Source organism: Arvicola amphibius, chromosome 2 (genome assembly GCF_903992535.2).
Source record: "Arvicola amphibius chromosome 2, mArvAmp1.2, whole genome shotgun sequence".
In the NCBI taxonomy this organism is placed as follows: domain Eukaryota; kingdom Metazoa; phylum Chordata; class Mammalia; order Rodentia; family Cricetidae; genus Arvicola; species Arvicola amphibius.
The window spans coordinates 189,687,342-189,702,985 of NC_052048.2; the positions used below are offsets into that span (position 1 = coordinate 189,687,342).

The 15,644-nt window shown below is 41.8% G+C and overlaps 1 protein-coding gene across 1 annotated transcript; it reads left to right on the top strand.

Annotated features, from left to right (window-relative positions):
• Positions 1 to 10,015: 10,015 nt before the first annotated feature.
• On the top strand, positions 10,016 to 10,954 carry LOC119807363 (olfactory receptor-like protein OLF3). The gene has a single exon (XM_038319392.2). The coding sequence runs from the start codon at positions 10,016 to 10,018 to the stop codon at positions 10,952 to 10,954; it is 939 nt and encodes a 312-aa protein (XP_038175320.2).
• The last annotated feature ends 4,690 nt before the right edge of the window (positions 10,955 to 15,644 follow it).

Here is a 15,644-nt window from a genome sequence, read left to right on the forward strand (position 1 = left end):
TGATTCCTGAGCATTGATGGAGAAGATGGCATTTCTTCAGTGTTCTCCTTTCGACTCAGACAGGAGGTATTGCCATGGCAACAAGGAAGGCCTGAAAGAACATGTGTTGGCCATGTAATGCTGGAGGCTGCGTGGGTGTGGCAGGAGTGGGACGTGGCTTATGTTTATGTCACAGCAGTGTGTTTTATGGAGTTCAGCCCCACTGTCATATCTCGCGAATCATTACTCAACTTCACCCTTATAGTTCAGCTGCATAGTCAACCCACAAGTTTGTACTTCATGATATTTTGAAATCAATACTGACTAAAGTTAATTTCGGTTTTTTATTCTGATGTCTTCCTGAGCTATCAGCAAGAAGTATGATACTCTGAGAATGCTGATATAAAGGTATAAGCTTAGTACCCACTTACCTTTGGCAAGATCCTGCACTGTATGTTATTTGCTTATAATGTATTTTAATGAATCCTAAGTAAATGGAGAAGAATATGTAACTGATACAAAATAAACATTATTTTATTTTGGTTTTCTGTATACTCTTAGTATTAATGACATTTTAAAATCTTATACTGAAAAACTGATTATTAATTTGTTACTTTGGAAAAAAATGTGGTACAACATTGGCAATCAAATAGTAGTTCCTTGAGGAATCAAACAAATTTCACACTTGAAGTTTTTCTCTCAGTGATGCATGATGAATTTTGCCTCTTCCAGCACATTTAGGATGCACTATGCTAGGGTAGTATGAGAATATTTCTATCTAAATAGACTCAGCGTTTTTTGTATGTAGGATCTAACATAATGTCCATTCTGAGAGAACCAGGAAGAAAAACACCATTTTTTTCTCAGCTAATCACAAGCTGTTTGTACACAGTGGCAATTTGAGCAATGAAATATCCAATGCATTTTTATAAATGGTGAATGACCAATTTGATAATAAGATCATTGTGCATGTGTGAAGTCCAACCAAAATTAGAACAATCTAATTTCAGAAATAATTCTTATTCTGAAAAAAAAATGGAAAGAAAATAAGCAAAGGGGAAACAGTTACATGGCTAGGAAAAGCATCAAAACCAGAGTTGACTTGAGAAAGAATATCCCTTCTATAAGACAGTAGAGATAGTTGCTTTAATATGGATTTTAAGACAGCATAAGGGTTGGTGCACAGTATAGAAAGTGCCCTATGCACCACTTAAGAGCTTTGCCCAACTTATCTTAAAAGCAGGTGTTAAGATTTTATTTACTGAGCCGGGTGGTGGTGGCGCACACCTTTAATCCCAGCACTCGGGAGGCAGAGGCAGGTGGATCTCTGAGTTCGAGGCCAGCCTGGTCTACAAGAGCTAGTTCCAGGACAGGCTCTAGAAACTACAGGGAAATCCTGTCTCGAAAAACCAAAAAAAAAAAAAAAAGATTTTATTTACTCTCTACTCTCTAATTTTAGTGGATTGTGATATTCTGAGCACACGCTGTGCCTTTGCTATAAAAATAGGTGTATTAGAAGAGAGGAATGAAATGATGGAACAGGACATAGGAAAGGAGGAAGAGGGAAGACAAAAGTGAGCCATCTCATGTCAGTAAGTCGCAGAAAGGATCTTCCTTCCCTGCCTCTGTGTCATCATCAGCTCAGATAACTTGGGATCCTTCCACTTGTGAGTGTGTTATTACAGAAGCTCTGGCTTTACCATGTGTGGGTTTGGGGGCAGGCTGGAAAGATGACGCAGCTGTTAAAAGCACTGACTTCTCTTGCAGAGAGCGTGGGTTCAATTCACAATGACCACAAAGCAGCTTACAACTGTCCATATGTCCAGTTCCACAGGATCTGACACACTCCTCTAACCTCCTTAGCAACACACAGACACCCATGCCAGCAAAACACTCACACGCACAAAATCTGAAAATAAAAATATGTAACACTAAAAATAATTGAAGGCTATATATTCCTCAGACAGTTGAGCATTTATTGCTTACCTTAAAGTTGATCTAATCCTAAATTTTGTTACATTAGCTGATGTAACTGTTGTTGGTGCTATATGGTAAATACCAGTAAAGTGTTTTTCATGTGTCGGTGGCACTGAATGATTGATAAGTTGCTACAGTCCACAGACTCACCCGGCAGTTAAGGCTACAACAACATACAGTAAAGCAATCACAACTCAGGGACATAGATATTACCGAGAGAGCCAAACAGGTGCTCATAGGAATCTCATAGGCAAGATGGCAGATAACGATAATTAGATGACAAGCAGCCTGAGCACAGACTATTCAGTGGAGACTTCATCGGGAATGTTCAGTGCCAGTTTCATAGAAGCACCAGGAGAAATCCCTAAATGCTAAGATCCTCTGTGCTGAAGGTCACAAATGTGGGATAGCATGCTGGTCAAAGAAAAACCTTCAAGCAGCATAAATGGCAGAGACTGCAGCTGAAGCGTGGTGAGTGTTTGATGCTGAGATGTCATCAGTTCCTACTGTCATTTCCACCATGGCCATCACATGGAGGAACTATAAGGGATCACAAGAAGTTTGTGGCAGATGTCACCCCAAGAGCCTATCTGACCTACAAAAGAGCACACAGAGGTCAGGTGTCTTAGGATTTTCTTTGCTATGAAGAAACACCATGACCAAGGCAACTTATAAAGGAGACATTTAACTGGGGTGGCTTGCTTACTGCTTCAGAGGTTCAGTCCATTATCATCATTATAGGGAACACAGAGACGTTCTGGCAGATGTGGTGCTGGAGCTGAGAGTGCTACATCTTGTAGATAACAGGAAGTCCACTGACACAGTGGGCAGTATCCTGAGCATAGGAAACCTCAAAGCCTGCCCCCACAGTGACACATTTCCTCCAACAAGGCCATACTCACTCCAACAAAGCCACACCTCTTAATAATGCCACTTCATGAGAGATTACAGGAGCCAATTACACTCAAACTACCACATTCCACTCCCTGGCTCCCATAAGCTTGTAACTATCACAATGAAAAGTTCCCTGTAGTCTATCACAGCCTCAGCAATGTTTAAAAGTTCAAAGTTTCTTCTGAGATTCATGTAATCTCTTAACTGCAATCACATGTAAAATCAAAATCAAAAAGCAGATCACATATAATGGCACAGAATATACATTACCATTCCAAAACTCAGGGAAGAGAACATACCAAGGAAATACTGGACCAATGGAGGACTGAAAACCAGCTGGGCAATCTCCAAATTCTGCATCTCCAGGTCTGATATCAAAATGTTCTCCTCACTCCAACTCCATTCAGCTTTGTTGACAGCAACACACTTCTTTCTCTTGGGCCGGTTCCACTCCCTGTTAGCAGCTCTCCTTTTCAGGTATCCCATGAATCTGGCATCTCTAACATCTTGGGTTCTCCAAGGCAATCCAGGCTTCAACATCACAGCTTCATGCAGTGGCCTCTCTATTAGGCCTCCATTCAGGGACACTCCTGACACATACCTGACTTCAACAGCTTTATTCCATAACTTGTTTCTTCTATCCTTAACTGTAAACTCAGAACCACATGGTCAAAGCTGCCAAGTTCTGATGTTTGCTGGGGCTGGAACAAGGGCCCTCTCATTCATTTACGTCTTTACTAGCTTTTGTCTTTCACTGCTTAAGCTTGGCTATCCTGAAACTTACTCTGTAGACCAGGCTAGACTCAAACTCAGATATCCCCAGCCTCTTCCCTCAGAGTGCTTAGATGAAAGGGGTGAGCCATCAAACTTGACTCTAAGATTTTCTTTAATTCCTTTTTACAAGTTGGAAAGTTAGCTGGGTAGAATCTTTCTCTAAGTTCATCATCATCATCATCATTTTTACCCTAGCAATACTTAAGTATGCTTGGGTAGCCCATTAAAGGTGGTTCTCCAGTTGTTCCTATTCTGGACAGTCCTAGATGCTTGTATTATTGTCATACTCAAGGTTCCACAGACTTCCTTCATACTGTCTATCCAGCATTTTGGGGGGCCTTCCTCTTCACCTTATCCTATGCACTCCTCCAAGCAGTGCTGCTTTTGGGTATCTGCTGTCATTCATTCTCATAACTTGGCTGAAGTATCTCAAGCACTGTGGCCAAATCCTGTAGTTTACTTCTTTCTACAGATGAAGATGTTTCTTAATGTCATCATTGAGCAGCCTATCTCTTTGTGTGACACCTAGAATCCGCCTGAGACACGTCATCTCAAACACATTCAGCTGTTGTTCTGAGGAGCGTTTCATTGTGCAAGTTTCAGGGTTGTAAAGAAGGCCGCTGAAGACAAGTGTCTCACGTACTTGTAATTTTGTTGTTGTTGCTATGCCTCTTGCTGACCAAATCTTTCCTAGTGCCTGGAACACAGCTCTAGCTATTCCTAACCACCTTTTGACGTCTGATCTAGTTCCCTCCTTTGAACTGAGGTTTCCTCCCAGAGAGACAAAGTTGACTTTTTGCTTGAGGTTCTCATTCTTTGTTACACTGTTAACGCCCTTCCCGTGTGCTGCATCTCGGTCTTCTCGATGTTTGCTTTCCTTCCAAGGTTTTCACCGACCTCCACCACTCTGTTTACCATAGCCTGCAGCTCGTTTGGACTTTCAGTAGCGCGGTATTCTTGGCAAAACTCCACCTATCTGGAAGCCTATCTCCTCATCCTGCAGGACTGTGGCTAACATTGGTTTCAGGACTATATTAAAGGGTGGTGGTGAGAGGATGCACCCCTGCAACAGTCCTATGATTGTCTTAAACTGATCACTTAGTTCTCTACAGACTGACTGATGCAGTGGTATCTTTATAGGCATTTTCTAGTATTCTTATGATTTTTCTCTGGGTATCTTGTAGAACCTCACTGTTTCCCAAGGTCCTTTTCTCCAAATGCTATTGAATGCCTTCCTGAAGTCGATGTAACAGACATATACTTTTTTTCCTCAAATTCTTTGTATTTTTCTGCAAGTTTCCTCAAAGTGAAGATCTGATCAGTTGTGCTCCTCTTAGTTCTGAATCCACATCGAGCCTCTGCTAGGACTTCCTCTGTTCTGCCCTTGATCCTTTGCAGGATAATGGAGGAGAAAATCTTGTTGCTTTGCCACAAGAATCTAATGCCCCTGTAATCTGAGCAGTCCAGCAAGTCCTTCTTCTTGTGTATGGGAATTATGACTGAGTGCTTCCATTCCGTGGGAATCACCCCATGTTCACCTATCTCTCTGAAGAATCTGAGAATTGCCTTGACCCATGAGCCTATTGTAGCAGCCCACAGCTCCTCCACCGTGATGTCATCCACTCCTGGGATCTTCCTGTGTGCTGCCCTTCCCTGAGGTCACCACTCCCTATATTCCATTTCTTAATCCGCTTATCTCCTTGAATACAGGACTTTGCTCATTCTACTGTCTTGTGCTCTTTTTCTCCTCAAAATTTACACTTCATAAATTACCCTGCTCAGCTTTCTCCTTTTCAGTGTGCACTCAGATCAGCACAGTCCTGATGGCAGCGTGGGCCTTACGCACCTACATGGTCCCAGGTGGCTTGCCAGACTCTGGGCATCCACAGAGCCCTCGTTGACAACTGAAGTCATGGACACCACCCTAGATACAGCCTTCACAGGGCTAGGGACCCAGAAATGGCCCTAGGCAGTTTCCATGCCTGGACATCTCCATGGATCCAAGTGGCCACACGGGCCATCCAGGTGAGCGTTGCCATAACACTGACATAGTCTGAGATGGCCAACCAGACCCCAGTCATCTGCATGGCCCTCTGTGATAAAAGGAGGCCTGACATCAGCTCAGGCCCTGGCTGCTGTAAGGCCACAGACCCAGACAGAGTCTTCCACAATAGCCCTGGCCCAGATGACACCCTGGCCCAGGTGATAGTGCAGGCCACCCTGATCAGGATGTCCCTGGTGGCAGCATGGCCCTCAGATGCCCTTGTACCAGAGGCTGTGGCCCAGACCCTGGTCATCTATGTGACCTTTGGTGGCAATATGAGCCACAGACATCCATACAGACACCGGCCGTGGTAGGACCACAGACCCAGGCGAGATCCTAGGCACCAGCCTGGGGCCTGGTGTCACCATGGCACCAGATGGCAGTGCATACCACCAGGATTAGCATGGCCTCCCCCAGCAGCGCAGCCTCCTGGCCACCCAAATTGGCCTGATCCTAGCAGTGGCACAATCCTTGGACACCATGATTCCAGGTTGCAGCCCAGACTCTGGGGCATCCACATGGACCCTGGTGGCAACATGGGCAAGGGACATCAACACAGACCCTGTCCTCATCTCTCCCCAGCACAGGCTGTAGATTTTTCTTTGGTCCATCAGCTCACAAATAATGACCCAGAATTATTAATTAAGAAAGCTCGGCCTTAGCTTATACTTGTTCCACTAGCTCTAATAACTTAAATTAATCTGCCCTTATTAATGTACATTTTACCATGTAGATTTTTAGCTTTCTTTCATCCTGTATGTCCGACTCCCTCCATGTCTCCTTGGCATCTCCTCTGCACCTCGATTTTCTCCTCTTCCTGTCTTTCCCTGAAATCCTGCCTTACCTCCTGCTTAGCTATTGGCTGTTCAGGTTTCTATTACACCAATCACAGCAATATACCTTCACACAGTGTACAAATATCCCATAATAGCTGCCCTCGATGGTGACAGGATCCATAGACATCAACAAAGGCCCCTCCCTCAGTTGCCCCAGGATCCAGGATCAAGACTTGGCCCTTGGTTATAGGCCATGCTCAGACATCAACCTGGACTCACATGGCCAGCTGGTTATTCTCTTCAGTCAGTTCCTCACCACCCCCACCCCTCCAGGTACCCCTCTCTCCCCAGCCCACAAACCATTCTGTATCTCCTTATCATCCACATTCCTACCCTGTACTCCCTCACCACAGTGGTGTCCAACTACCTACCACCAGGGCTTTTGGTTGGGGCGAGGCCCCCGATGGCAGCATGGTTGAGACCTGCCATGCTAATCTCATGGCATGGTATGGAGCTGTTGATGTTGCTGATCTTGACCCAGGGCTAGAGTCTCCCAGCAGCTCCTAATTGGGTCCTGCCCCCTGCCAGCCACATGGCATGGAACTGTTGCTCTGTCCTGGGTCGGGGCTATAGACCCCAGATGGCACTTGGTTGAGAACTGCCCCCCAGGCACATGGAACAGAGAGAGCAGTTAAGTTGCTGCTTAGTGGCTTGGGGGAGTCCCTGGGCAGCTCCTGGTTGAGTCCTGCCCCAGTCAACCGCATGGCATAATGGGGAGCTGTTCCTGTGTCACAGCCAGGGTCTAGGGTCCCTGGAGGCTGCCTTTTTGTTTGTTTGCTTTAACAGTATTTTTTTTTTAATTTTTATATGTATGAGTGTTTGCTTGCTTGTATCCACCCATAAGTACCATGAATATGCAGTGCCTGTGGAGGTCAGAAGAGGACATCAGATACGGTGGAACTGCAGTTATAAAGCTAGTTGTCAGTGGTCATGGGTATGCTAGAAATTACACCCAGGTCCTCTGAAAGAGAAGTCAGTGTTCTTAACCACTGATCCAAATCTCTGCCCCCCATGCAGTAATTCTAACACTAGATGATCGAAGTGGGGAGATACATGGGACAAAGGATCTCTCCCACCCCTGTGTGTGTGTGTGTGTGTGTGTGTGTGTGTGTGTGTGTGACTGTCTGCCTGTGTTCATTCCATTCCAGCACTGGTGTTTATAGTGAGTAGTAAATTTCAGCAGTATTTGTAGGACACAAAGGCAGACCTCTAGATTTAAAAAGTAAATAATTCCATAGTACCTATATCAAAAGGAGTCTTTCAGTAGGGGCTCCAGTGGGTTAAAGGTCCTGCAGAATATTTGCATTTGTTATGAAGAAAAAACACACATTGCCTGAAGGCCATGGACATAGTTCAGAAATAACTAGACATACTGGATTAAAAATTCTAGTCAGAAGTGTGTGGACTCATGACTTAAAAGATGGACAAGCAACAACTTCCTCAAAGTCTACTTCTAATGAAACCAGAGGACTGTCTCCTGGGGGTGCAGGAATGGGACTTCATAGTCCCTTCTTAAGCTCCTGCTTAGTCAACTTAAACTGTCATTTTAACGTCTCCAGTGTAGATAAGAATTTAGAGATAAATGATTACATAGAAATTTCCAAGTAAAGGGGCAAAGTTGAGTTTTTTGTTTTTGTTTTTGTAAAGACAGAGATCAACTAAGAACAAAAGTAACAGAAAGTAACTGAAGCCTAACAAGCATGGCATAATTGGCCTGTAGAGATTTCATCTCTGAGGAGAAAAGTTACTTCTTCCAAAACAGCCCTCACCGGCACCTGGGCAAGGCAAGACTCCTGTCTTGGAGATGGCCCAGTGAAGATGGCACCAGCGACATGGAGCCAGGGTTTCCATACCACTAAGCCTCTCTCTGCTTGCTGATGCCTCCAAGGGTTGGACTGAAATTGGTTACTAAAGAGCTCCAGGTCGAGTCCTGATAGCCTATTCTAAGAAGACACATATTGGGTACTCAGACTGAGGAACAGGCACTTTCAGATTAATCTCCCAGATGTTTCAGTGCCTCAGACATCTGTCTTCTCTCAAGCTTTCCCCATTCTCTCTGGACTATAACTCAGGAAGTCAGAGGATAGCAATCTAACAGGTACATAACAATCCAAGACTTTTGATGTTGATGATGTTCTTTTTTTTGAAGCCTTAAGGGTTCTGTGTTCTGAAATGTCCTCAGAAGCTCTTAGTAACCTTGTGTTCACACTTTATTAAAGTCACAATTGGTTTCCAAAAGTCTCATGGACTGGGAAAAGCCTCTTCACATATCTCTGCCTTTTCAGAAATAAATGTGAAATACATCCACATTTGCCTCAGCCAGAGAGATGATCTGCTCACCTAAGCATCCCCATTGCCATCCCTTATTCCTATGCTCATATGAAAATGTTCTGCTGCTGCAGTTATGAAACACAGAGTCCGTTGTTCTGAGGAAGCAGACTCTGGAAAGTATCACTGTAGAATATTGGGGTGTCTCAAACCTATGCTGCGATTCATAGCTGGAAGTCTTTAGGCATTGTTATAGTCAGTCACATTACATCCCTTTTTCCTTCTTGGCTAAGAACTTGTTAGAAGGAATATAACTCTCCCTCCCTTCCTCCAATGCCCAGTAAACAGGGCAAACTTAAATTTGTGCTCCCTTTTGGCAGATCCAAAAATATCTTGCATCAGCTGTCTGTTTCCTATGTAGATGATCAAAGTCCTATGCCTGGTGGTTTCAGATGTATCTGAAAAGACAGTTGGAATGTGTTGCTAGATTTCCATAGTCCCATGGTTATAGATAATGATTTCTGAGGTTCCATGGTTTTTAGGTAATGATTTTCATTGTCCTATGGTTAAAGGAAATGATTTCTATAATTCCATGGTTAAAGGTAGTATTTGTGGTAGGGGTAAGATATTATATTTAAGAGAGATGCTAGCTAGTGCATTTCTGAATTGGCCTTGTGTCTTTACAGATATACTCTATCGTTAACCTCTTCTTTGCCACTCTTCTGGAGGAAAAACATAACACTGGGGATGATTCCCTTGTGTCTTCTAAGAGACAGAGACAATCATGAAGATTTTAAAGATGGGACAGGGTCACATAGGTTTTACTTTTAAATTTTTACTCACTCTGAAACAGTGTTTTTGACATTTCCTTGTACCTCAAAAAAATCTACTCGCACTTTCTGTTTTCTAAATTGAAACTCACAATTCTTGAATAGACAAAAAAAATTGAGCATCATTTTTTTAGAGTTGGAGAACTCAGCAACAAAAGGTAAATTAATAGAAAAGTGTTTATAACTGTTAAGCTATCTCACTGTGGGTTCAGGGAAATTGACATTCAGCAAAGTCACAAACTTAAGATAAAAATTGAATGTGAAGCAGAGAGTGAAGTTTTATGGTCACACTTTTCAATTGAAAGATTGAAGCATTTTAATAAGTTCTCCATTTAACAGACATTCTGTGAAGGGTTTTGGTTATGATCTGATATTTGTTGATATATAACTTGGGCTCAATTCTCAGGGAGCTAATGGGCAAGGAAAATCAGACACGGGTGAGTGAGTTCTTACTGTTGGGGTTGTCCAGTGACTGGGGGACTCAAGTCTCCTTGTTTGTGCTGTTTCTGGCCATGTACCTGATGACCGTCCTAGGGAACCTGCTCATCATCCTCCTCATAGTGCTGGACAGCAGGCTCCATACACCCATGTACTTCTTCCTCAGTATCCTGTCATTTGTGGACATCTGTTATACCAACAGCACGGTGCCCCAGATGCTCATCCACTTCCTGTCAGCCTGGAAGTCCATCTCGTTTCACAGATGTGTGATGCAGCTGTATATCTCCTTAGCAATGGGCAGCACGGAGTTCTTCCTGCTAGGTGCCATGGCCTATGACCGCTACGTGGCAGTGTGCTACCCTCTGCACTACATGGTCATTATGCATGGAGGGCTGTGCCTGGGACTGACTTCGGTCTGCCTGACTGCTGGTCTCGCAAACTCACTAATGCAAACTGTCATGATCTTCCAGTTACCCTTCTGTCATAAGGTCATCAATCACTTTGCCTGTGAGATGCTGGCTGTGCTAAGGCTATCTTGTGTGGACATCTTCCTCAACAAGGTCATGGTGGCCATCTCAGGATTTCTGGTGATCATGCTTCCCTGCATCCTGGTGCTCTTTTCCTATACTCACATAGTCACTGCCATTCTGCGTATTCGCTCTTCCCAGGGACGACGCAAAGCCTTTGGGACTTGTGCTTCTCACCTCACAGTGGTTTCTATGTGCTTTGGAACAGCCATATTTACTTATATGAGGCCTGTGGGCAGATCCTCAGCAGGACAGGAGAAGATGGTTGCTCTCTTCTATGCTGTAGTGACCCCAATGCTCAATCCCCTTATCTACAGCTTGAGGAACAATGACGTGATTGGGGCTTTGAAAAGAGCAGTGGAGAAACTAAAGGAAAAAACGAGATAAAAATGATTTTTTCTTCTTTCCAACAGTCCAACAAAACACATTATAGATAAGTAGGAAATGATAGCTATGCACTTTCTTCTTAAATTTTCTTTCAAGATGGATTATGATTTTGTGGCATGCTGTAGTTTTAACTATGTATTGATAAATCGAAAACAAAACCATAAACAAACCAAAATGCCCTTCATTATTAGTCTAGATTCTGACTCTATTCACCAAATAGATAGTAAGGTTCTTGCGGTAAAGGTATGTAGATTTACTCCATGTGATTTCTGCACATTAGAAATGCTATTGACTTCCTGTTGCTTGCACAATTTATTATTTAATACTTTTTTCACCATTAAAGTAGCATTTTCTGAACAAATATAAAGAAAATACTTGTTCAGTTTGGGGGTATTAGAAGATAAGTTGTTTACTAAAGTCTTAGGTAGCATGTGAACATGAAGACCTTCCTTGAACAAAAGTGCTATCAGAAATTGTTAGAGGCTGGGAGAGCGTGAGTCAGTTTTCTCTAAAAGCAAAGTCCCTGGTAAGCAAATCACAGTCCAGTGGAAGGCCACATATCCAAGAATAAATGGGCAGCATAAGACTTAAGATGTAAGATGAAAAGAAGATACAAGTCGGGTTGATAAAAAAAGAGGGGCTGGATCTGGGAAGAGTTGGGGAGGTGTGACTATGATCAAAACATGTGATCATATGTCTCCTTCATAACTAGTTCTTATAACTTAAATTAGACTATTTATATTAATCTACATCATATCATGTGGCATTATCTCTCCTCCATCTTATATCTCATGTTTCTACTTCGTGTTTCCTGGTGTCTCTCACATGCCTAGATTCATCCTCTTCTTCCTTTCTCTCTCAAGAAATCCTCTCTATTCCTCCTATCTAGCTCATGGCCATTCAAATTTTTATTACATTAGTCACAGCAATGTATCTTCACACAATGTACCAATATCCCACAACCTTTCCCCTTTTTGTCTAAATACAAAGGAAATGTTTTAACTCTAACATGGTAAAACTATGTACAATAAGAACAATTATCAGGTAAGAATTATATGTGCTATGTCCAGTCCAACTGTATTTGGCAAATTCAGAAAAATATATCCCATTATCTATCCTATCTTGGTGAGCCCAAAGTTTTGTACCTAATTTGCTTTCTATACTAGTTTGTATTACCATCCTAAAATTATACTTTTAGATCCTAAAAAATCTTAGATTAACATCTTAAGCTTTTATGTTTCTCAACCTTATAAACTTTACATAATTTATGTAAGTTTCTTTTTTGTATTTGGTAACAAGGAAAACTATAACTATAACTATCTAGTCTTCAACCCTATCAAAGAAAGATATAATACTACCTGAATAAATAGTAAGCACAGAGCTAGCAACTTACAAAACTACAGAAATTATAGAAACAATTGACTTCCTGGACAGTAACCAAAGTTACCTCCTGCTACATTGAGGCATCCCTATTTGACCTACATGCCTAGAATATTAAACACATTGTTTTGTGAAGCAAGAAATTTTTGAAGGACTCTTCTACTTTGTCTTGGCAAAGTTTGGCCATTGCCTTCTTTTGTGTCCTGCTTGTCCAATTTGGACAGCATATTGTCATCAGTTGAGGCAAAGGTGCTTTTTTTTTTTGCCAAAATGTCTACCATTGCCACATTGAAAGCAACCCCATAAAGAGATTCTGGGAAGCTTGTCATCCTCTTTTGTAGTAAGTTGGTGCTGCCAGGAGCAGACATGCCTCACTATCATGAAAAGCTTTATGCTCTTAAAACATTTAAAATTCCATATTCTGTAGGTCTTTGAAGTGTTTAAAGGCCACCTATACATATAAAAAATGTCTCTTTGACCTTGAAAACATACCTAACATAACTATGTTTGATTGTTATAGATGACTACTAACCTGTATTTCTTTATTATACCCATTTAAATATTTGAGATGAGTAGTTGTTTTTAAGTTTAAAAGTAGACTCAACAAATGGCCATTTTATCCCATAATTTCTACATTATATCGCTTCTTTTTTCCTTCAGAAAGAGATGTGTGAATGTAATCTCCTTTATTCAGCTGTTTTGCTGACCATGAACAATAACAACTTAAAGCTAACGCCCCCCCCCCAAAATGATAACAAACATTCATAACTCACTGAATGGCCAAAATCACCCACCCCACCTCTTGGGAATGTGGGCATAGTGTACTCTAGACCCTGTTGTCTGGGGGTAATCGTATCTTTCTGGAACCTTGAGAAAATTGAGATAATGGTCAAGTTCTGGGAGAGCTACCTGTATTGATTTTTGTTTATTCCCTCTATGATGGGAAAGCATAGAGTTTATCTGAAGTCTTGGTGAAATAGTCTGTGAGACTGGACCATCTCAGCTAGCAGCTTTGAAGTTGTTCTGAGGGAACTGCAACAGAGGCATTCTGAGAGGCTGAATCACTTGGACTACTTGTCTTTATTGGTATCTTGTCCTTTTTCTGTAAATACCCCAAATTTTAAATGTAACACATATATCTGCATTAACACAAGTATGGAATTTGTGGTGTGCACAAGTCAGCTAAAGACTATTTTTGTTTTATATTTGAGAAGGTAAGAGACATCTGTTAACTTTATTAGTTGGTTTGAACTGTATGCCCAAACTTCTATTCATGCAATATGAAAGAACATCATACAATAATAAGCCACGAGAACTCTGTAGCCAATAAGATTTTTTGTGTCTTTACCAGTCTCCAAACTGTATTCAAGTAGAGGGATCAGCATACACATCACCTGTCCCATAGTTTTTTCTGGCCTCTGCCCTCATGTCTATAATCAAGATCCTCAGGAGGTCTTCCCTTGTCAAATCTGATCTCTATTAACTTTAAAGAATCCATAGATTTTCATTTCCTAGGGAAACAAAAGCATAATCCCTCCCTCATTGAAGCACATTTTCTGAATTCCATTCTGAAGTTAAGACATTCTTAAAATATACAGATTTGCTTAATTTGGCAGTTTCCATACTCCAGTGTCTCTCAGTATCTATTGTTCTTTGTCCATTAGCATTTAAAAATTTAAAGTCAACTAAGCAGCATACAGGATCCAGACACCCTGTATATTTCCCATCTTTATATAAATTTTTCCTTTTTATATAACTACTCTCTATTATTTTTTAAAGATTTATTTATTTATTATATATACAGTGTTCTGCCTGCTTGTATGCCTGCAGGTAAGAAAGAGGGCACCAAATCTCAATATGGATGCTTGTGAGCTACCATGTGGTTGTTGGGAATTGAACTAGGGACTTATGGAAAAGCAGTCAATGCTCTTAACCACTGAGCCATCTCTCCAGCCCTCACTTTATGATTTTTAAACAATTTTTTGACTGTCTATACCCATTTTTATACTGTAACTGTTTAGAGATTTTCTCAGTCCGGACTTCTTTAGTACACACCTGACCATGTGAGCCAAACCTTAAACCTACCGAGTAGCTCTGCACTTGTAGCTAACTCTGTCCTGCTTCAGTTCAGGAGAGGAGAACTGAGCCTTACTCCCATAGAATTGATCAGGAGCAGCATTTTTCTGTCCCAGCTCTGGAAGTTTTCTGAGCCTGTGCTGTTTCTACTTAGCATGCCAGTTACTCAAGTGCTTGCTGTACAGCAACCACACCTCTGTATGTCATAAGCACAGGGTTACTAGGAAGCCCTGTCCACCTTTCTATTGTTTGGTTTCTTTTTTAAAAAAAAAAAAGATTTCTCAGGCCCTATATGGAAATACATGCCCAGGGTTTGGGCTCCATATGTAGTTGGAATTTTGTTTGAGTGCTGACTCAGAAATAATTACATGGAGACTAATTATTAATCATGAAAGCTTGGCCTTAGCTTAGGCTTTTTCCTAACTAGCTCTTATAACTTGAATTAACACATATTAATCTAATATATCACATGGCATTTCTTCTCTTCCATCTTGAACCTCCTGTGTCCTATCTCTATCCCCTGTTGTCTCTCACATACTTAGGTTCATCCTCCTCTTCCCAGGAAATCCCACACATACTTCCTGCCTAGCTATTGGACATTCAGCTTTTTATTAAGCTACCAACAGCAGTATATCTTCACCCAGTGCACAAATATCCCATAAGTTTACCTGATAGGGCCAGTAAGAAATCAAACCACACTTAAGTTGGTAGGGCCACAGCAAGACTTAGGCTATGACAATTTTATTGAGAGCAATCAGACTTTCTTATTCCCTTTTCAGAAACAGAATATGGGTGGCAATTTCCAGGATCAATACAGTTTGTGTTGCCAGGATACAATGATCTTTGCAAGTTATACAGGGTACACAAGATTGATGTTAAGACCAATTGCTTCGTCAAGCTTCCATGCTTACTTAACTTCTGAGGGAACATACAGAGAAACACAAAGAGGCCTGAATGCTTCAGTGTCTGAGGGAGTGCCTTGTTTCTTCAGGAACTGAAAGAAGCAGAATGCCTCAGTAGCTACTGACTCTGACCTGAAAAATCTGTGATGCATGCCTCTCAAGGCAGCTGGGCCAAGCCAACTTCACAATTTCATGAAGAGAACAGTTTTTGAAAGCTGACTCTTTTTACCCACTTGTTTTAATAGGCTCTTTAATATTTTCATTACTCTGCATACCTGGACCTGCTGGTCCATGAACTTCTCAGAGATTCTCTTACCTCTGTCTCCCACCTC